Genomic DNA, 21856 nt, shown 5'->3' with positions numbered 1-21856 from the left:
TACAATTGTCAACCCCAGTCCATCACCGGCATCTCCACATCAGGAAGATGGGGTTCTCACTTGGAAAATGTATTAAAATCCATTTAACCAGTCTCTTGAATTTTCAGATTTTTTTCCCCTTGAGAAACCAAGGTGAAGGGCCAAGGCTCACACTGCAATTTGGAGATAAAAGGGAAGACTAAAGGAGATAAGGAATTTCAAAGTTTTGAGGTGCTGAAAATTGCGAGCCAGATTATGAGTATGTCAGACCTGATGTGTAATTCCAGCATTTTCCATTTAGATTAGTAGAAAACAGATTCCTTAACTCAGGTTACCACTATGATCCATATATTAGACATCTTACCTCCAACAATCTGCCACACGATTGTAGAATTAGAAAGCAGAGAAGTTAGGTTAAACTTGTATAGAACCTTATTAGAAAGCAGAGAAGTTATGTTAAGCTTGTATAGAACCTTACACTTTGTGTACTGTACCCAGTAGTGATCTCCATATTATGAAAATGATAAAAGCATTGGAGAAGGTGCAAAGAAGATTCACAAGGATGATACTAGAACTGAGAGAATATACTTATCAGGAAAGACTAAACAGGCTGCAGCTCTTTTCTCTAAAAAAAGGTTGAGGGGTGACCTGATAGAGGTTTTTAAGATAATGAAAGGGTTTGATAGAGTAGACGTAGAGAAAGTTTTTCCACTTGTAGGGGAGACCAGAACTAAAGGTCATCAATATAAGACAATCACTAATAAATCCAATAGGGAATTCAGGAGAAACTTCTTTACCCAAAAAGAGTGGTAAGAATGTGGAACGCGCTACCATAAGGAATAGTTGAGGCAAATGGCGTAGATACATTTAAGGGGAAGCTAGATAAGCACATGAGGGAGAAAGGAATAGAAGGGAATGCTGATAGGATTAGATGAGGTAGGGAGGGAGGGAGGAGGCTCGTGTGGTGCATAAACGGGGGCATAGACCAGTTGGGCCGAATGGCCTGTTTCTGAGCTATAGACTCGATGTAACTCAATGTAACATGGCAAGGTCACAGTCACACTTGTCACTCCAGCTGAGCTGTAGGGAGATGGGTGGCTAGGGTTAGGAATCGGCTCCCTCAATATTTTAATAAAATGTTCATTTGCCTCATGAATGAGCATAGGAAAAATAATTAACAAGTCAAGAGAAACGATGATCAAACACACATACACACCAGGTCTCTAACTCGCAGTGTCCTTCAGATGAAATGACTGTAGTGTCAGGCCTCCCTGAATAACATGGGCTCCAATCTGTGTTCATCCAACAGAAAGCATGCTGAGTGGGAGGAGGGAGGACTAACAACACCAACAACCCCTTTGGTAGCAAGTAAAAATGTTACGGGCTGCAACAGCAGAGGGACCAGTGAGGGAGGCAGCCTATAGAATTCTACATAATAACTGCAACATTAGGCCAAATAATGCTCGGGCAACACAGGCCACATAACCCCAGGTAATGCTAAAGTAAGGCACTGCTGCTGATTGTGGCATAAAGAACATTGAACACAGATGAGCACAGCCTGCCCTGAATCAGAATGGAACTAAAGCAGGACAGAGAACAGAAATAAATTACAGGGGAGGATTATTATTCTAACCTCATACTCTTCAGCGAATCCACAGTCAGAGTCGGCGTGCTGCTTACTGAAATATCCTTCAAAGTAGTCCACATTGATAGCACTGTGAACAGCAACAAAGAATAACAATCAGTCCTCAGGATCTTGAGTACATTCATTTACACCTTTGAAAATGTTAACATTTTAGGTCCGTTTTTGTCCTCATCAAGATTAAAAATGTCATTGCAGGGGAACGGAACACTTGAATGTTTCAGTATCATGTAATCTAAGATCATGTACAGCATAGGTTAGATGCAGAGTAAAGCTCCCTCTACGCTATCCCATCAATCACTCCCAAGTCAGGTACAGCACAGGTTGATACAGAGTGAAGCTTCTTTTACACTGTCCCAAATAATTTCAGGTTAGTACAGGTTTCTTTATACCACTCCATTTACATTGGAGCCAGCTGAGAGGAGGAACATTCATTCCATAATTCAGGCCCTGGAGCTAAAAGGAGAATGTTCTTCAAAAGTCCCGATTTAACCAGCACTTATGTTTTTCTGACAAGCTTTCAGTATGTGAGGTTGTTGCAGTTTATAGATTATAGATAAGCTCCTTATATTAGAGAAATGTTTTAGCAACACCAAAAATTGCTTCAGTGAGATGAAGCAGACACAGCTTTACAGTAAGCATTATTGCGGAGAGTTTCAGCATGACGAATGCCTCGATAATCCATGAGTGCATATATCACAGTGGTCACTGAGGGATACCTCTGTCATATTCCTCACTGGACATGAGGGCAAGTATTTTTTTGCACCTGTAGTGATCTTGTCTGTTTCCACCCCCTCCCCCCAACCCCCGCCCTCCTGGGTATATGGTTCCATGGGCACAAGCAGCCTTCTGATACTTTGCCCAAGTGGTTACTACAATCATTGAGTGAACCTAGACCATGAGTGACAACAGGCTATTTGACTGAAAAGTATGGAAACATTGTCAAATTAGAAAACCAAGTCTTATACTTACTTTCTTGCTACCCTGTTGAAAAGAGAAAGCAAGAGAGAGAGAGAGAGTTAATTGTTGACCAGTGTGTATTACTGCATCACAGATACTTTAAAGGTGCTTTTACTTTGATACTCAGGTGCCAGGAAAATGATACTGGAGAAGATGCCATGATCTCTGAACACTGCTCTCCTCTTTACCAGTGGTTCACTGGTCCCGACTGGTCTTGTTATATCAACGCAGCATTTAAGCACCAAGCAGCACAGAAGCACACTAAACCAATGTCAAAGAATTTGCTGAAACCCTCATCCACATGTTTGTCACCTCCAGACTTGAACATCCCAATGCTCTCCTGGCCAGCTTGCCATCCTTCACCCTCTGTAAACTTCAGCTTATCCCAAAGTCTGCTGCCTATATCCCATCCCACACCAAGTTCCGCTCACCTATCACCCCTGTCCTTGTTGACCTACATTGGCGCCTGGCCATTCAACGCCTTCAATTTAAAATTCTTATCCTCATATTTTAATCCCTTCATGGCCTCAACCCTCTTCATCTCTGTAACTTGCACCAGCTCTATAACGCCCAAAACTCTTCATTCCACTGACTCTGGCCTTCTGTGCATCTCCCCCCTCACCCCACCATTGGCTTCTGTGTCTTCAACCACCTGGGCCCCACATTCTGGAATTCCCTGCATAAGTTGCTCCCCTTCTCCACCTCTCTGGACTCCTTTAACACTTTCCTTAAAACCCACCTCTTTGGCCAACCTTTTGGTCACCCTTTCTAATACCTCCTTTTTTGGCTTGGCATTCATTTATTGCTGATTAGCCTCTGTGAAGCATCTTCGGCATTCTTCTACATTAAAGGCACTATATAATCCTAAGTTGTTTCAATTGCTTAGCTTTTAGGAATTGACTTCACACTGCATGTATTTGCACTGCAGGATTCACAGAACAAAACAGCCCCCTTTATAGTACAAGTTAGTTGCTTATAAAAAGGAGGGAGACATTAGCCATCATTTTCTGAGCTTTAAACACTGCAGACTGACTTTCCTGTTTGCCTTCTTGGTTTCATGCATGATGCGACATCACAATGTCATATTTAGGCAAGCACGTGAAGTTTAATCCCCCACATGCTCCTGCTCCTCAATCAATGAGGCAGGTAGTTTAAATATACTGGCAAAAGGCTGGCAACTGCAGGTCACCAAGAACCAGGACACTGCGATTGTCCATTGTCAGAATGCAACAGTGTACAGGCAGTTTGCAGCAAGAGCATCTTTGACTTCGAGCCTTCAATCTTTTTTCTCTATTTTACCAATACAATTGTGGTCATTCCTCTTCTCAATCTTCCTTTTTTGACCCCCCCCCAACAAAGCTCCAAATATGCCCTCTTTCCCCTCCCTACATCCTCATCATCTCCGACTTTTCTTTTGCAGAACTTCAAAACTATGGAACTCCTTACCTCCCTTGCCGTCCTCCTATAATCTAAAAGGACCATAAAACCCAAGTTAACCACTACTTCCTGATTTACCTCATCTTCACCCATTCTCTTTTCAACCTTGGTAATATTCTGCATTATCGACCGTAGCCCTTTGTTTGGGTTACTCAATAAAAAAAAAGTTACCTGATGTTCGGGATTGGAAGCTGGGTTACACTCTTGTTGTCAGACTTTGTTCTGTGAACGGTCAGAAACAGTAGGTCAATGACTGGCAATCGAGACAGTAACACAACTCAGCACCAATCAACGCACTGCTGGTACACCCAGAAATATTTCACTTGGGCAGCACTATTCTTCCCCTCTTGAAGTCTTCCCATAATATGCACCATCTGGTGTGAGAGCATGGAAAGTAGACTTGCTTCTTCTATGTTATCTGAGTTTTAAAGGGAATTCTCCAGCCTCTACTCAGTACCTCTCCAGTGGAAGTGCCTAGCGGGGGCTCAGTGTCTCTCCATCGGAAGTGCTCAGCTTTCATTCAGTGCTTCCCCATGGGAAGTGTCTGGCCTTGGCTCGGCATCTCCTTGGGAAGGAAGTGTTCGGCCTCAGGTCAGTGCCTCCTGATGGGAAGTACCAGCCTCTACACAGTGCCTCCCCACTTGTAGTGCTAGCATCCACTCAATGCCTCCCCATGCAAAGTGTTTGGCCTCAGCTGTATATCCCCTTGGGAAGTGCTGAGCCTCAGGTCAGTGTCTCCCAGTGGAGGAAGTACCTGATTTCATTTCAGCATCCTCCCTGATGGCATGGCCAAGATCAGAAACACATTGTGTAGGGAATTATTGGCGTGAGCTTATATCCTGTGGCACAGAACATTTAAAAGCTATGCTATTGCTCCCATCTCCAAAGCAGCATTTTTCAGGGGAAAACACAAGTTTTTCCACTTTCAGTTGTCTCATTTTCTCCCTTGAAGGGTTGACTTTTGCTGTCTATAGTTAGGAACGTAGGAATTAATAGACGAAAAAAGACCAAGGTCCATCTAGTTTGCCTTCAACCATCCTGGTAGTCGAATTATACAACAATAATGGAGTTGTTAACTAATCATGGCAATCAATCTCTATCAATTAGTCTATAAGAGACCCAGGCATGAGGTGAAGAAAACCCTCAATGTTGGAAAGCTTTGGGGTCCATTCGGTCCAAAGGCACTTGTTTCCCCCATGCATTGCTAGACTTACCATACATCATGTCTCAAATTACTCATATACTGTATCTCAAAATATTATTTTCTAAAAGAAATCTATCTAATTTGCATTTGAATGAATCAATACTATCTGCTGCAATCTCCCTAAGGAGCCTGTTCCATACATTTATCACTCGCCCACTGAAATAATGTTTTACAGATTAGTTTTGAATTTACCCCCTTTCAAGCACAGTCCATATCCTTTGGTTAGAATCATTGAACCCTACAGCACAGGAGGCCGCCATTTGGCCCTTCGTGCCTGTGCCAGCTCTTTGTCCCACATCCCAGCTTTTTCCCCATAACCCTGCAAATTAGACCTCTTCAAACACATGTCCAATTGCCTTTTGAAAGTTCCAATGGAATCTGATTCCACCACCCTTTCAGATAGTGCATTTCAGATCTTAACAACCCTCTGCGTGAAAACATTTCTCATTTCCCCTCTAATTCTTTTACCAATTATTTTAAATCTGTGACCACCAGTTACCAACCCACTTGCCAGAGGAAACAGTTTCTCCCAATTGCTCTATCAAAACCCCTCATAATTTTGAATATTTAATATTAGGGGAAGGTTACGGGGAGACCTAATCTATTAGGTCTCCCCTTAACCTTCCCTGCTCTAAGGAGAACAATCCCAGCTTTTCCAATCTCTCCACATAACTGAAGTCCCTCATTCCTGGTATCATCCTGGTAAACCTCCTCTGTACCCTCTCTAAGGCCTTGACATTCTTCCTAAAGTGTGGTGCCCAGAATTGTACACAATACTCCAAGCTGAGGCCTAACCAGTGATTTGTAGCAGTTTAGCATGATTTCTGTGATTTTGTATTCAATGCCCCTATTTACAAAGCCACTTTCTTAACTCCCTTATCAACTTGCCCTGCCACCTTCAAAGATTTGTGAATATGCACCCCCAGGTCCCTCTGCTCTTGCACCCCCTCAGAATAGTACCATTTATGTTATACTGTCTCTCCATACTGTTCCTCCCAAAGTACATTACTTTACACTTATCCACATTAAATTGCATCTGCCAAGTGTCTACCCATTTCACTAGTCTATGTTCTTTTGAAGTCTGCTACGATCCTGATCACTGTTTACTACATTGCCAAGTTTTGTATCACCCGCAAACTTCGAAATTATACACCCTATACCCAAGTCCAGGTCATTTATATATAACAAGGAAAGGAATGGTCCTAATACCAATCCCTGGGATATCCCACTCCATACTTCTCTCCAGTCTGAAAAACATCCATTCACCACTTCTCTCTGACTCCTATCCCATAGCCAATTACATAGCCAAGTTATCATTGTCCCTTTAATAACATGTGATTCTATTTTCTGAGTCAGTCTGTTATGTAGCACTTTATCAAATGCCTTTTGAAAGTCCATATATATATCTACTGCATGACTTTCATCAACCCTCTCTGTTACTTCATCAAAGAACTCAATCAGGTTAGTCGGACATGATTTGCCTTTAACAAATCCATGCTGGCTGTTCTTTGTTAACCCTTGCTTCTACCATTGAAAATTAATTTTGATCTCGACAATGGTCTCTAGTAGTTTTCCCACCACTAACATTAGGCTGATTGGCCTGTAGTTACCAGGTTTATCTTCTCCCCTTTTTTGAACAGGGGTGTAACATTTGCAATCCTCCAGTCCTCTGGTACCACTCCCATATCCAAAGAGGACTGTAAGATTGTGGTCAGACCTTCTGCTATCTCCACCCTAGCTTCCCTCAGCAACCTAGGATGCATCCCATCTGGACCGGGTGACTTGTTCACTTTGAGTGATGCCAACCTATTTAGCTCCTCCTTTCTATTTTTATCTTATCCATTATCTCTACTTTCCCACCCCCCCCCCCCCCACCCCACCCCGCAACTCACCCTTCTACTGTGACATTAACTTCATGATGACTGGATAAGAATTCAAATATCCAGATAAAACCATCATCTCCCCTTTTAAAATGGTGGCCCTCTTCAGTTGAACTGATCCAAGATTGTGAAGTCACAACAGTAATCTGTTATTAACTTTAAGTGACCAGAGTAAACTTCTGTTGCTCACTGTGTGATATCAACTCTTCAGTTTTGCAATCCTATCATTTATATATAAGGAGCAGAATGAGTAAAGAGCAATATGGAATTCATGATCAGTATTTATCTGCTAGGCTACAAATATTGACACATAAAACAGTAACATCCTTATTTGTTATAGGGCTCACAAAGTTATCATTCAAGCAAATGTACTGATTTGCGTGTCCAACCAATGTGAAGCAGTTAACAATACTAATTATGTAATGGGATGTTTCTTGAGGAAATTTTACTAAGTGAAACAATGAATTCTAATCTTGCAGAGATGACTGCTGAATTGGAATATTGTGTGGAATTCTGATTACCCAGATTGTTACATCTACATTATCCTTGCCGTTTCATTTTAAACAAATTATTTAACATGTTAACCTAGGTCAAGCACACAAAATTATGGGGTGGGGGAGGAGAAATCTCCTCTCTTCCTCCACACCCCAAGAGTAGTGAATATGTGGAATAAGCTCCCAACTAAAGCAGTTCATGCTCCACAGTCTGAAGTTATTAAGGTAAATATATTCACTGTAGAACACAACACTACTTAAAATCCTGGGACTATTAAAGTGTTATATCATGGAAACAGCAAGAAATGGTGAACGGTGAATAAATGTAAGTTGCAAAGTTAGCAGGTATTCTATTGCGGAGCAGAAATTGAAACTTCTGAAGCAAAAACATGGTTTGCCTAATCACTCATCATAATCCAATCCATCCATCCCCTCAATCATTCTGGTTGCTCTTTTCTATATCCTTTCAATAACTGCAATATCCTATTTGTATTGCGGCAATCAGAACTGTACACAGTGTTCTATGTGCAGTTGCACCAATGATTTATAAAGTGGCAGGATTACCTCACTATTATGGCTCAATATTGATGTTTTTAATACATCCCAACATCTGATTTGCTTTACTCACTGTCAGTGAGCACTTGCGATGGGCACTGGCCAATCCTTTGGTAACTTAGCAATTTGCCATTCTTTTATGTGTGAGCCTAGCCAGTGAGTGTCAAGTTATTTGACTGTGGAAGATATCACAGACTTGGTTCTGTTTTCATCAGAGATTCTATAATGGGTAACCTGGTTCACTTTTTAACCTTGTGTCAGGCATGTTGAGGACAATCATTAATTGATGGTGTCACAGGAGAGGTATAAAGAGAGATGGTATAAAGAGGTATAAGAGTGATAGTAGACTCAAAACTTACCGTCTCCAGTCATTGCATAACAATGACTAACAAAGGAAACAAAATATTGTGCCATATCATCAATTTGGTAGAGTATAACTTTAGGGCAGTCATACTGAAGGTGCATCGTGCTCTGGTCAGATTGCATCTTGACTTAAAAATGTTAATGAGGCTGCTTGCCTCAGATTTTAGCAGCCATCCGGATTTAACGGCTGCGGGCCGGGTTTCCTAGGGCTTGGGAAACCGGGCAGCTGAAAGGAGGCGCGAACTGCTGGATCCAGCAGATAAGTGCTTTTTCAGCGCTGCTTGTTGGCCAGGAAGAGCAGCAGTGCTTCCCCCCAAGCAAACCTGCCACAATCGGCGTCCCTCCCCACGATCTCCAGACCCCCCTCCCTGCCATCTTCAGACCGACCCCCACCACCTCCCCCCGCAAGCTTCCCCCCCCAATCCGCGTGCTGATCTCTTTTTTTCTGCATCCCCCGCCCCCCCACCCTCACGATCTCTCTCTCTCCCACGCTCCCTCTCCAGTCCCCGGCTGGAGCCTTCTAGTGCAGGCCTTCCCGCCCGACAGCAGCCAACCTTTTAATCTGGCTGGCTGCCGGTCTGGAAACGGAAGCAAAAAATTGAAATGAGTTCCTGCCATTAAATTCGTCCGGACCAAGTCGGCCCCACTCCTTCCCTGCCTCTCCGTAAATTTCGGGGCACTAGAGTTCCTAGGTTAGAAAATGTTCTGCTCTTGAAAAGAGATTAATGGTGGGGGTTGGCGGGGGTGCGGCGGGGAGAACTTAGAGATATTTAAAATAATAAATGGAATAGAAAAGGCAAATTAAATCACAAAGCTAGGCCAAGGGAACATAGGTACAAATTGGTAAAAGGCAAGGTCAGGACTAATATCAAGAAGCACTTCTTTACAAGGAGAAATTAATATCTGCAATGGACTCTGGGTAGGGTTTTGGAAGCAAAACACTTGGTCATTTAAGGTGTAGTTGGATGCTGCGATGGGAGGGAAGGAAACTAGGTTTCTATTGAAGGATGAGCTATATGGACTGAATGGCCTCCCTCATCTGTATTATACCCATTGAGATCAGCTAACTCAGTACACAGTGGCTGAGACCTTCTCGGTGTGTTTGGCTCAGTATCACATCAGCTATGCAACAATCTATTGAACCATTGGTCTGTTATATTTGTGTGTGAGCCTGCTTAAATCATTCATGCAGCAATTAGATTTAAATGTAATGAGCAGATGCTTTGCTGTTCTACACGTTCTTGGGATGGTAAAGCTTCAGGCCTCATTACAAAAGGAGGAAGGCCAGAGAATGGCCACTTATAAGATGAGTTATGTGACTGAAAGGACACATGGGGCTAATTGGGTACATATCAGATGGCCATAAAATTGGGTATATTACTTACCGTTTCTTCCACCAAATAAGCAGCAACACCAGGAGGGATATGACAATTGCACCCAAGACACATCCAACCACAGCTCCAATAATAACATCTGGAATACACAACACCAACAGACATTGACAAACCTTGCAGGCCAGGATCTAAGAGTCAGAGAAAAAAACCCACTTCTCTTTCACCTGGAAATCTACAATCTGTAACAACTATGATTAGAACGTTATAATCTGGGGTGACAGATTTTGGACCTGTATTGCCCCATGTTTAGTAATTGAGGGGAAAATAAATACATTTCTCCAACTTACTCCTCCTCCTCCCCAAATTACATTATTTTATGAAGAGAGATCAACTCTGAATAAAAGTCAGGAAATGGTGAACCAGCTGCTCCAGTGGGTTTGCACCTGATCCTGCCACCTCTGGAACCTGGGTTAAAATTTAGCCCAGACTGATGGGATGAAAATCTTCTCTCTACTGGTTGTAAGGGTACGGGATAAAATAAGTTTGGGGAAGTCTTAATGCAGTTTCCAGTGGGCATCAGCTAAAGCAAAAATATTTTGGTTCCAATTGGCAATTCCCATAAGAGAAGCCAAATGGACAGATGGCTGGTGCAAGAAATTAAAAACAATGTCACACTATTGCAGTAGATAGTGGTCCTCTGAAATGAGGACCCCAAGCAGCAAAAGTAGGGCCTTGAGAGCAAGATCTGCAGCCTGTCCAAACAGCAAGGGAAGAAGCATACTGGGGATGGGAAGCGGGGGAACTGTTGGGAACTTACAAAATGCAAAAAAGGAAAAAGATAAAATTATGGTAAAAAAACAAATAGGTACAGTAAATACTCCAAAAGACACAGGAACTAAATGTGAAATCATATAAACTGGCTTTTTTTATATTAACCTGGATTTTGGTGTGATGTAATCCGTTCTGAATAATAATATGCTGAGAAGAAGGATTTGTTTGCAACAATTTTTTTATGTGCATTATCAAATTCTATTTTTGTAAATCCGGCCAAGCTGATTCTGAAAAAAAGCACAAAGCAAAGAACATCAGGGAAGACACTGCAATGTGTTGTCTGAAGGTTGCTATTGAGATTTTGTAAATTGGAGATCTAATTATTTTAAGAAAAAAAAAGTTTTGTTGCAGTCGAGAGATAGAATGGCACGGGGCAGTGGTGGGCGGGGGGGGAAACAAACAAACAATCTGTGGGATAGGGAACGGCACTCGGTCAGAGGCCTCACTGATAGGGAATCTGAGGCAACTCCCTGTTCCACATAAAGTTGGTCAAATTCCTTGGAATTGACCGTGGAATTGGGATATGTACAACAGGAGGAACAGTGGCTCTCTTTGAGAAGGACAAATTGAGTCTATCTGTTCTCTACTGTAACTGCCTACTGTGAGTGACATATACCTCAAAATGCTTGAAGCCAATTTCAATCCATTTACATGGAGAAGTTTTAATACTCAGAGGGAGCAGGGAGCAGCAGGCAGGAAGGTCTTGTTGGTTGAAGCTGTCGAGAAATATATCATCTGCACAAAGAAACTGTGTGCTCCTGACCAGCAACATGGATCCCATGCATGTCCTGATTGGCCTGTTTCCTGATGACAAGAAAATCTATCGTCAGAGCAAACAATACATTCTGATTGTGGTGAGCCTGACATATCCGTCTGGATAAATCAGGGGGTAAAATGTTATGCTATGTTATTCTTTACAAAGGTGCCAATTCAAGCTTAAAAGAAGTTGGTCACCCAAAAGAGAGTCATTGAACCATCAGTGACACTTGTTGGGTGGTCACTTGACAGATGGGTTATTGGGTGCAACCCAACAGCCCAAACAAGACCATTTTGCACATCTGGACTGAAGCAAACTAGTCAAACAGGGACATAAATCAATCAATTCTCAAACTGTAGATCTGGGGATTAGAGCAGAAAATAGGAGTATTAGAATAAATTTTATAATTTAATTTTCAAAAGCTGTGTTAAGGATAGTGTGCTCATCACAGATGTCAGTTCATTAAGGAAACAGAGGGGACAGAGTAAAATACCAGCATCAACAATAGATAAACTGCATCAGCCAGTCTCATAGGTCTTGCTGCAGAATATACTATAGCAGCGCACTATTTCTCCTTTTATATAAGTGCATGATGTGTTGCTAGGCGATTGGGTAGTCGCCATATCAACCTGGCATTTAATTTTTTGCTGTCTTCACACAATGTGCTGGGTGGGAAAAGAAACATACAAACGAGTTACATACCTTCCTAAATGGTTGGAATGATGAATAATGCCCTCTGAGAAGAATAACATAAAAAATAGGAGCAGCAGCAGGCCCTACGGCTCCTCGAGCCTGCTCCGCCAATCAATAAGATTGTGGCTGATCTTCGACCTCAACTCCACTTTCCTGCCCTATCCCCATATCCCTTGATTCCCTTAGATTCCAAAAATCTATCGATCTCAGTCTTGAATATACTCAATGACTCAGCATCCACAGCCCTCTGGGGTAGAGAATTCCAAAGGTTCACAACCCTCAGTGAAGAAACTTTTCCTCATCTTCCTCCAAAATGGCCGACCCCATATCTTGAGACTATGACCCTTAGTTCTAGACTCTCCAGCCAGGGGAAACAACCTCTCAGCATCTACCCTATCAAGCTCTCTTAGAATCTTGTATGTTTCAATGAGATCACCTCTCAGGAATCAATCTAGTGAACCTTTGTTGCACCGCCTCTAAGGCAAGTATATCCTTCCTTAGGTAAGGAGATCAAAACTGTACACAGTACTTCAGGCATGGTCTCACCAGAGCCCTATATAATTGCAGCAAGACCTCCTTACTCTTATACGCCAACCCCTTTGCAATAAAGGCTAACGTAATTGCCTTCCTAACTGCTTGCTGTACCTCCATATTAACTTTCCGTGATTCGTGTACAAGTCACCCAAATCTCTCTGACTACCAACATTTCTTAGTCTCTCACCTTTAAAAAAAAATTCTGCTTTTCTATTCTTCCTACCAAAGTGGATAATTTCACATTTCCCTACATTATACTCTATCTGCTACCTCTCACCCACTCACTTAACCTGTCTATATCCCTTTGCAGCCTCTTTGCGTCCTCCTCACAGCTTACTTTCCCACCAAGCTTTGTCAGGTCAGCAAACTCGGATACATTACACTTGGTCCCCTCATCTAAATCCTTGATACATATTGTAAACAGCTAAGGCCCAAGCACTGATCCCTGTGGCACCCTACTAGTTACAACCTGCCAACCTGAAAATGACCCATTTATTCCTACTCTCTGTTTTCCGTCTGTTAACCAATCCTCTGGCCTGGCAAGTTGTCTGGCAAGAGGATTTCAGAGCTGAGATTCAATTATCAAATTACATATCATAACAGCACTGTTTCTTTCCAGTCAGTAGTTAAATGTATAATCATCAAAGAACTTACTGGTACCCGGTCAAAGGAGTCAACTCTTTATTAATATATCCAAAACTTTCACTATCATTTCCTATGATGACAGGGATAGGATCTGTCAGAGCAGCTGCTCTGGTACTTTGAGTTCCAGTTTGAAGTTGTATGACTTGAGTTGTATAGGCAGATACAGCAGGACTAAAGGCCGTTTCAATAGTTTTTCCATCAGGTATATTATCTATAATAGAAATGAAAAGAAATCTTATGAACATAAGAGAGCGTGGAATGAGACATGACCACTTGACCCATCAATTCCAATCCTTCCACAAACTGTGTATAATCCCCTCTATTATCAACTCTATTTAATTAATTGAATCTCAGCAGAAGGTTTCTACAAAGTTTCTCACTTCATTCCCCCATATCAAAAAGTAAATCATGTGTCATTCCTGGAAATCTGTCTAAGATCATATGTTATATTATGCATCATTGACCAGTTGCTTAGCTTGAGATTTTCATGGTTGCAACAACTCAAGAGTCATAATGTTCCACAAGCTATTTGATCATCCTTTATAATCTTCATTCCTGTTTCTGACTAGATACAATCCATTTTGGACAGTTACTACCATCAGCAAAATTATCATTGGCAATCAAAAGCACCAAAGTGTCTCAGCACAACTGGGAACTCAAAGAAACATGTTGGGTATAGCTCAAAGAGACAAGGACCCAACAGAATCTTCATAGTTTCCAAAAACCTTAAGATGCACCAGAAGCACTTTGAAGAGGCAAAGTGTTTGAGGAGGGAAAAGAACCAGAACAGGTGCATGTTATTTTTATAATAATGACACCATGATGTGGTCCAGTCTGATTGAAACCAATTGCATTGTGGCTGTCTATACAAATTAAAATGCTTTCCAAACAGATTTCCATGAAGACATTGCCCTTTTAAACATTTGTTTTGTTGTTCCCTTTAAGGTGAAGGATGGCAAGGCACGAGGGTAGTGTAATGGCTGGACACTCTAGCTGGGCACAAATTCATTTCGAGATGAAAGTTTGCTCTGTATGCTGATTGCAAGTGAAATTAGTTTGGGCAGTCTAATCCTACAGTACAACATCAATCAGTGCTGAATTAGGACAATCTCACACAGGACATTAATGTGGGGAAATGGAAAAATGTCATACTGATGCAGTAGGGAATGCTCTTCTGAGCTTGGAGCTGAAGCATGTTGTTGATCCAGAGTAGAGGGCGGCTTATTTTGCATGTATCTATACTGGGCATGATCTGAGACATAGGAGTGCTTGATGTTGGCATTAAAGCCCTGATTTTGCAAGATGAGGAAAAACGGAGACAAGGTGGCCAGCTGCTGGGCTCAAGCTTTTTTTAAAAAAAAGTTGTTCTTGCGATGGGATCGCAGCAACACTGGCAAAGCATCATTTAATGCCCATGTCTATATGTCCTGAGGGCATTACGAATCCACCATGTAGTGTAGGACTGTGGTCAGATCAGATGGGGAGGCAGGTTTCCTTCCCAGAAGAACCTTAGTGTCCAGTTGGGTTTTTATGACAATCCAGAAGCTTTCATGGTTACTTTTTAGGTGCCAGCCCACAATTCACCAAATTTTCCACAGAATTTAATTTCACAACTTGTTGGGATTTGAACTCTCAATCTCGGCTTTACTAGTCCAGTCCCATAATGACAAGTCTACTCTACTCCATAACCCACAATACACTGATATGACTGCCCAATTTTATGAGGTCAGCTCATTTTAATTCACAAAGCTCCCAGCACAGTTTGGCTACTGACAGTTAGCTTAATGGAGGATGGACAAAACCTGGGTGGCAGCTCAAATTTAAAGGCATGCACTTAATTAAAAGGTAAGTGGCTGCATTTAGGGCAAACATTGCTTCAGCCTTTATAAAACAGCAAAATAAATTTTAAGTATTTGGCAGCCTTTGCCAAGCCTGGGGAGAAGAGGAAAGGAAACTCCAATACGGAGGTGAAAAATGAAGTCTGAGGGCAAGTGATTTAGCAGTGCAGAACCTAACTGCACCCCCCCACCCCACCCCAGTTTGATAGCTGGCAAAGTGCATGTGCTGCAGAATGAGATGGGTGCAAGGAGAGCAAGTATCTTTGGCACTTCAGGGCTTCCTCCCCAGGTGAAAGCTCATGTACCTTATCTGTCAAGACGTGGTGACCAGGCTCAATTGCCTATACATGGAGACATCTACTACGCCCTATTCCCTTAGGAACCATAGCTCCTGAAAAATGTTCTGTGCACTGTCGAGCTGATGCCTCCTTTCCACAGGAGAGTAGTCAACATTTTGCCCCTTGCAAAATAAGACCTGTGAACTTGCATCTGTGGAGAGCTGACAAATCTGACATTGGTCACTGAATGTGGCTTGGAAGGATCTTTGGGGGTGGGGGGTGAAGAGCAGCTGTTGTGCTGCAAGTTGTCTGGAGGCCAGCCTTCAAAAGATGGTGACAATCCTTTTGTTGAGCAAAGCCACTGAAGATAGGCTTCTTCTGACATTGTGAAGAAATGCTGCTCCTGGGTAATGGACAAGTGTGTATATAATAGTCAGAATTCTCACTTCTAGCCGGGAGGTGGGGGGCAGTGGAAGAAAGATTTTCAGGTGCGAAACCTGGAAGGTAAGTGGGCGGGTTGCGATCGTGAGACCAATAAATATTACTTCCGGGTTTTGCGCCAAGCAGCCAGCCTGCTGACAGGAGGGAGGCCTGCGGGCAGGAGCTCGTGGGGCCGGGAAGAAGATTGGAGGTCGCTGGAGGTCGGCTGCAGAGTCAGAGGTAGGTAGGGGTCCACCATTGGCGGGGCGGGGGGAAATGTTAGAATACAAGAACTTTTAGAACCCACGTGTTCTTGGGGGTTAAATTTACCTCACTGTGCTCAGGAATTGCTTTCTTCCTTCAAATCTAGTAGCACAATTAGAACCCCCAAAGGAATTCCCATGTTGCCCACTACCAAGGGTCCTAATTACATCAAATTTGAACCTTAATGAAGCTAGTATGGGCAATAGTGCATCCTCAAAATATTGGCATTTTTCTTCACTGCAAAATGTAGCCCTGTGTGGATTGGGCGAGCTGATCTGTGGACCTGGTTCTGGACTTATGATCCTGGTCAGCAAGACTCCTCACCACCAGCACAAACTCATAAAATCAATCTTTAGATACCCAATTGGAAGGTTTGCCAAAGCAGCACTGATACCCCGGGTCTTGAGCATTACACAAAAAGTTGTAAAAGGTGAAGGATGTGGTCCGAGAAGATCCAGCAGCACTTTCACCACCTCTGTCCTACAGCAGCAGGTTGAGGAAAGCTCCAGCTCTTAACATACCCATGGATACTAAGGAGTGGATGGGAAGGAATTACTGAGGCAGTTTTAGACCAGATTACTTTCAATAGGTCAAATGTCCCCTACAGGCAAAGACAGGAGAAATTATAATGGGGAATAAGGAAATGGCAGAGACATTAAACAAATATTTTATATCTGTCTTCACAGAGGACACAAAAACCATACCAGAAATAGCGGGGAAAGGGTCTAACGAGAGGGAGGAACTTAAAGTAATTAAGATTAGTAAAGAAAAAGTTTTATAAAAATTAATGGGAGTAAAAGCCGACAAATCCCCTGGACGTGATGGCCTACATCCCAGGGTTTTAAAAGACGTGGCTGAAGAGATAGTGGATGCATTGGTTGTGATCTTCCAGAATTCCCTAGATTTTAGAATGGTCTCCTTGGATTGGAAGGTAGCAAATGTAACCCTGCTATTCAAGAAAGGAGGAAGACAGAAAACAGGGAACTACAGGCCAGTTAGCCTGACATCAGTCATCGGGAAAATGCTAGAATCTATTATTAAAGACGTAGTAACAGGGCACTTAGAAAATCATAATATGATTAGGCAGAGTCAACACGGTTTTATGAAAGGGAAATCATGTTTGACAAATCAATTGGAGTTTTTTGAGGGTGTAACTAGCAGGGTAGATAAGGGGGAACCAGTGGATGTAGTGTATTTGGATTTTCAAAAGGCATTTGATAAGATGCCACAAGAGGTTGTTACACAAGATTAGGGCTTATGGGATGGGGGTAATATTATTAGCATGGATTGAGGATTGGTTAACGGACAGAAGAGAGAATAGGAATTTGACTAATTTATTAGAGTTCTTTGCGGAAGTTACAAGCAACGTGGATAAAGGGGATCCTGTGGATGTGGTGTACTTGGATTTCCAGAAGGCTTTTGACAAGGTGCCACATCAAAGGCTACGACACAAAATAAGAGCTCATGGTGTAGAGGGTAACATATTAGCATGGATAATGGATTGATTAGCATAAATGGGTCATTTTCAGATTGGCAAGATGTAACAAGTGGAGTGCCACAGGAATCAGTGCTTGGGCCTCAACTATTTACAATCTATATCAATGACTTGGATGAAGGGATTGAATGTATGGTTGCTAAATTTGCTGATGACACAAACGTAGGTAGGAAAGGAAGTTGTGAAGAGGACATAAGGGGCTCGATTTTACCAGCGGGTTTCGTGTGCGTTTCCAGCGGGGGGCCCCGAAAATCCCGATATCCAGGCACGTGACCGGATCGCGCCACGATCCCGCCCACTTCCGGGTTCTCCGATGACATGCGGGGGTGCGTGCGCAGCCCCCACTGGTGGGAATCCCGCAGGCAATTAAAGCCAGCGGGATGCCACTTGAGTGTATTTATTTTGCTTGTTCAGGTCATTAACTGACCTGATTAAGGGACTGTGTGTGATTTTGGAGAAACATGGGACTGTTTCACACAGTGGGGGAAACAGTCCTAGTTGAATTGGACGTGTTGCAGCCGTCAGCCTGTGGCAGCTGCAAAGGTCCATTTGACAGGTGGGGGGGGGGGGGGGGGGGGGAGGGGAAGAGAGGGAGACCCTCACCCATTGCAGGAGGCCGCTCTGTCACTTGGGACAAAGTGTGGCCTCCACCACCCCTCTCCTGATGGTCAAAGTCACCAACCTGCACACTCACCCCGGGGTCCGGAGACATGTGCCTACCTTGCGGACCCCCTCAGATGTACATATTGAGGATGGGGGCCGCCGTAGCTGCAGTCATGACCTCCTCGGAGGGCGCACAACATCGCCAGCCTCGCCATCCACGCCGTCCACCTCTGACACGTGGAGCTCCACAACAGAGTGCTGTGACACATCCACCTGTACAGCAGGAGGGAGGGCTACCGCAGAGAGAGATGCGTCGCAGAGGGCACTACCCTCGCCACAGGGTCCACAGACCGAGGCGCAGCTCCCCGGACCTCTCTGAGCAGCAGTGCACACGGAGGCGCAGATTCACTCGACATGTAGTCGTGGACATCTGCAGCCTCTTTCATGCCGAGCTGCTCCTGGCTGGCCCGTGCACCATCTGCTTACCTGTTGCTGCCAAAGTCACCACTGCCCTCCACAACTTCTCCTCCGCATCCTTCCAGGGTGCAGCCGGGTACACCGCCGATGTCTCTCAGTCGTCTGCGCGGAGGAGCCCTGCAAATACACCTGCACCTACTCTGCAGTAACACAATGGGTGGCATCAGTGGTGGGTCCTCATAGGGATACCCAGGAGCGGGCATTATTGCACAAAACAGACAGGATTCGCGGAGACATGGCAGTGGTGGTGCCAATATAATGTGTGATGTGAGTTGTTCTGAAATTCAACATAGGTAACACCCATGACAAACCCTCAGACACCCTTGTGCATCCCCTTCATGCTCACGACACGTTTGCCTTACGCTGCCTACTGCACATGTGTGATGCATGCCCTGTGGCTGCAGCACAGGTGGTGGCAGGTTGAGTGAGGCTGGCCGTGAGGGAGATGCACGAGAGGGTGAGTATGGGATAGAGCCTTGAGATTATATGAGGATTGGGTTGCGTGTTAGTGGCGGGGTGAGTACTCGCGAGGTGAGTAGGTGCAGGTAAGATGAGGATGGGGTTTGAGTGGGTATGAGGGGTGATGTGACAGAGTAGTGTTGGCGGTGCCGAAGGAGATGTGGGGTGGGGGCAGTGTTGTGGCAGACGGAGTGTAGGGGAAAGACTACGTGTTCTCACTGTGGCTGACCTACTGCGGTCATTGGAGCGCCTCCTGCACTGTATGCAGGTGGGCGATATGTTGGTGGTGCAGGTGACCTCCTCTGCCATCTCGAGCCAGGCCTTCTTGGTGGCAGAGGCAGGCCGCTTCCTCCCGCCCGCCGGGGGGAAGATCTCTGTCCTCCCCCTCCTCCTCACCCCATCTGATGATACCTGGGGTGAGGCATCATTAAACTGGGAGCAGCCTTCCCCCTGGGCTGCTCCATGCTGTAATTTGTTCGATTGGTTGCAGCATCTGTCAGTGGAGGACTGCCCCTTTAACTAGAGAGCCTCCAGCTGACAGATCGTACTGCGCATGCGCAGCCCGCCCGACGCGCAGACCAGCAGCGCGGAGCCCGGAAGAGCAGGTAAGTGGATCCAATTAGTGTGTTGCCTGCTACGATCGCGCGGACAACCCACTAATTTCACCGAGCGTGTTGACCACACTCCCGAAACCCAACCCGCCGGAAACCCGCAGGCCTGGTAAAATCGAGCCCAAGGAGTCTGCAAAGGGAAATAGATAGGTTAAGTGAGTGGGCAAAAATTTGGCAGATGGAGTATAATGTGGGAAAATGTGAACTTGTCCACTCTGGCAGGAGGAATAGAGATCCAGTATATTATTTAAATGGAGAGAGATTGCAGAACTCTGAGGTACAGAGGGATCTGGGTGTCCTAGTACATGAATCACAAAAAGTTAATATGCAGGTACAGCAAGTGATTCGGAAGGCAAATGGAATGTTGTCATTTATTGCAAGGGGAATGGAATAAAAAAGTAGACAAGCAAGGCTCAAAGAATTTCGGGGCCAAGGATTTTTTCCCCTCCGGTATAGTACGAGGTGCAAATCACCCAGGATCAAGATCACTAGACGAGTTTTGGATCCTCACAGCGAAGGATGATAATAATTCAATTAAAAAAATGGAAGTACTTACTGCTTTGTTCTTTTGTAACGATCACAGCAATTGCCACAATTGGACCACTGCTGGAATTAAACGTATCTTCTCCGATGCTGAACTTTATTGTTTTGTGGGTAATTTCAAGACCTGGTAACGTTAATTTAACAGGAGGCAAGGAAGGTTCTGCGAATAAATAAGACAGGTAGTGTGAAATAGCACAGCGTTCCTTTTTAATGACTTGTGTGTTTGTGTATGTGAATTTTTGCTCAACAAGGAGAGGGGTGTTAGAATACAAGAATTTTTAGAAACACAAAAGGCCAAATAAGACTGCCCCTTATTCATGGATCAACCCCACCTACCCTTCTCACTACATCCCTCAATCTTTTCTCACTCTTCTGAGAAGAAACATCTTGAACCCATTTGTATTTCAATGAATTTGCTTGACAAGTTATTTCAAAGCCTATTACACTTGGTGAAAAAGTTCTGCTCGATTTCCCTTCTTACTCCTATTTTTGGGGAATGGGATTCTTTACATTTCAGGCACCTAGTTTCAGTTTCAGGCACCCTCAAGTCAGGTAAAGCAGGGTTAGATGTGGAGTAAAATCCTTTTATGCTGATCCAACACTGTGCCTCAGCCTGAACCTCAAAACAGCACAATTGGAACTTTTACATAAGTCTTGAGTGAGACAGCCAATTTTAAGGTAACATTTCCGATTGGGCGATTAATGGACAGAAGATCATGAGATTTCCCAATATGTACTCATGGCAGATGAGGCTTTGCGTCAGCAACTTGCAAGTGGAAAATGTACCCGTTAGTGCGTTAAAATCCATCTGAATTTTGTGCGTAGGGTCATTAGCACTAGGAACTGGATCGAGACTGCCAAGACATTTCACGGGGAATTTTATAGCTCGCAAACAGACCTTCATCCACTCTTTCTGGGTTAGATGTGAAAAGGCCAATGTTTAGTCCACTGCACCACCCAATTGTCTAATGTGGCAGTGTGTTATTTCAAGACTTCTATCTGGATATTTTGTTTCAGCAGTCCTGGCACATCCAGGAAGTGCATAATGGGAACTTGCACCACCACCCCCCCTCGTCGCCTCCCAGTCGGTGATTTCCTGTCCATTAAAATTAGTGGTTGGAAAATTATGGCTCTGCTGCCAAATTTCCAGATATGCACTCCCAGAACTGAAAGCAAACTTTGGCCTTTATCTTTCTATAGTTTCCAGTCTCCTTTCCCATTGTCCACCCTCCTGCCATATACGTTGACTACTGCCTACTTCATGTACTCTAAAATTTCAATTGTTTACTAAGGTGGTATGCTGTCAATTTAACTTGCTCTTCTATCACGCTACTCACTACTCCTTCTGTAAACTGCATATGCTATGCTAGCCATCCTCAGTGGATTTTGCCCACATGCAGATTTAAAGGATAGCAGGATTGTTACATACATGTATCGATGAAGCTTTCTTGTAGATCTGAGCAGCACATTTAACATTAAAGTAGTTTGGATAGTAGGATCTGCCATTATTCAGAGATAGATCCCCTTGGAATGAGTGACCATAACATGGTTACATTCCAT

General features: G+C 43.8%; 1 protein-coding gene across 2 annotated transcripts in view; it reads right to left on the bottom strand.

Annotated features, from left to right (window-relative positions):
- Positions 1-21856, bottom strand: part of ptprja (protein tyrosine phosphatase receptor type Ja) — a 158724-nt gene that overhangs the window by 20641 nt on the left and 116227 nt on the right. For both annotated transcript variants that reach the window (XM_067993731.1, XM_067993730.1), the window contains 7 exons: positions 20310-20456; positions 13318-13519; positions 10785-10906; positions 9900-9987; positions 4190-4240; positions 2594-2605; positions 1613-1694 (listed from right to left, as the gene is read on the bottom strand). In XM_067993731.1, coding sequence (XP_067849832.1) covers positions 1613-1694; positions 2594-2605; positions 4190-4240; positions 9900-9987; positions 10785-10906; positions 13318-13519; positions 20310-20456 — 704 coding nt within the window. The remainder of the gene's footprint in view (positions 1-1612; positions 1695-2593; positions 2606-4189; positions 4241-9899; positions 9988-10784; positions 10907-13317; positions 13520-20309; positions 20457-21856) is intronic.

The sequence above is a fragment of the Heptranchias perlo genome, chromosome 12 (genome assembly GCF_035084215.1).
Source record: "Heptranchias perlo isolate sHepPer1 chromosome 12, sHepPer1.hap1, whole genome shotgun sequence".
Classification (NCBI taxonomy): Eukaryota; Metazoa; Chordata; class Chondrichthyes; order Hexanchiformes; family Hexanchidae; genus Heptranchias; species Heptranchias perlo.
This window is presented reverse-complemented; position numbering and strand designations above follow the sequence as displayed.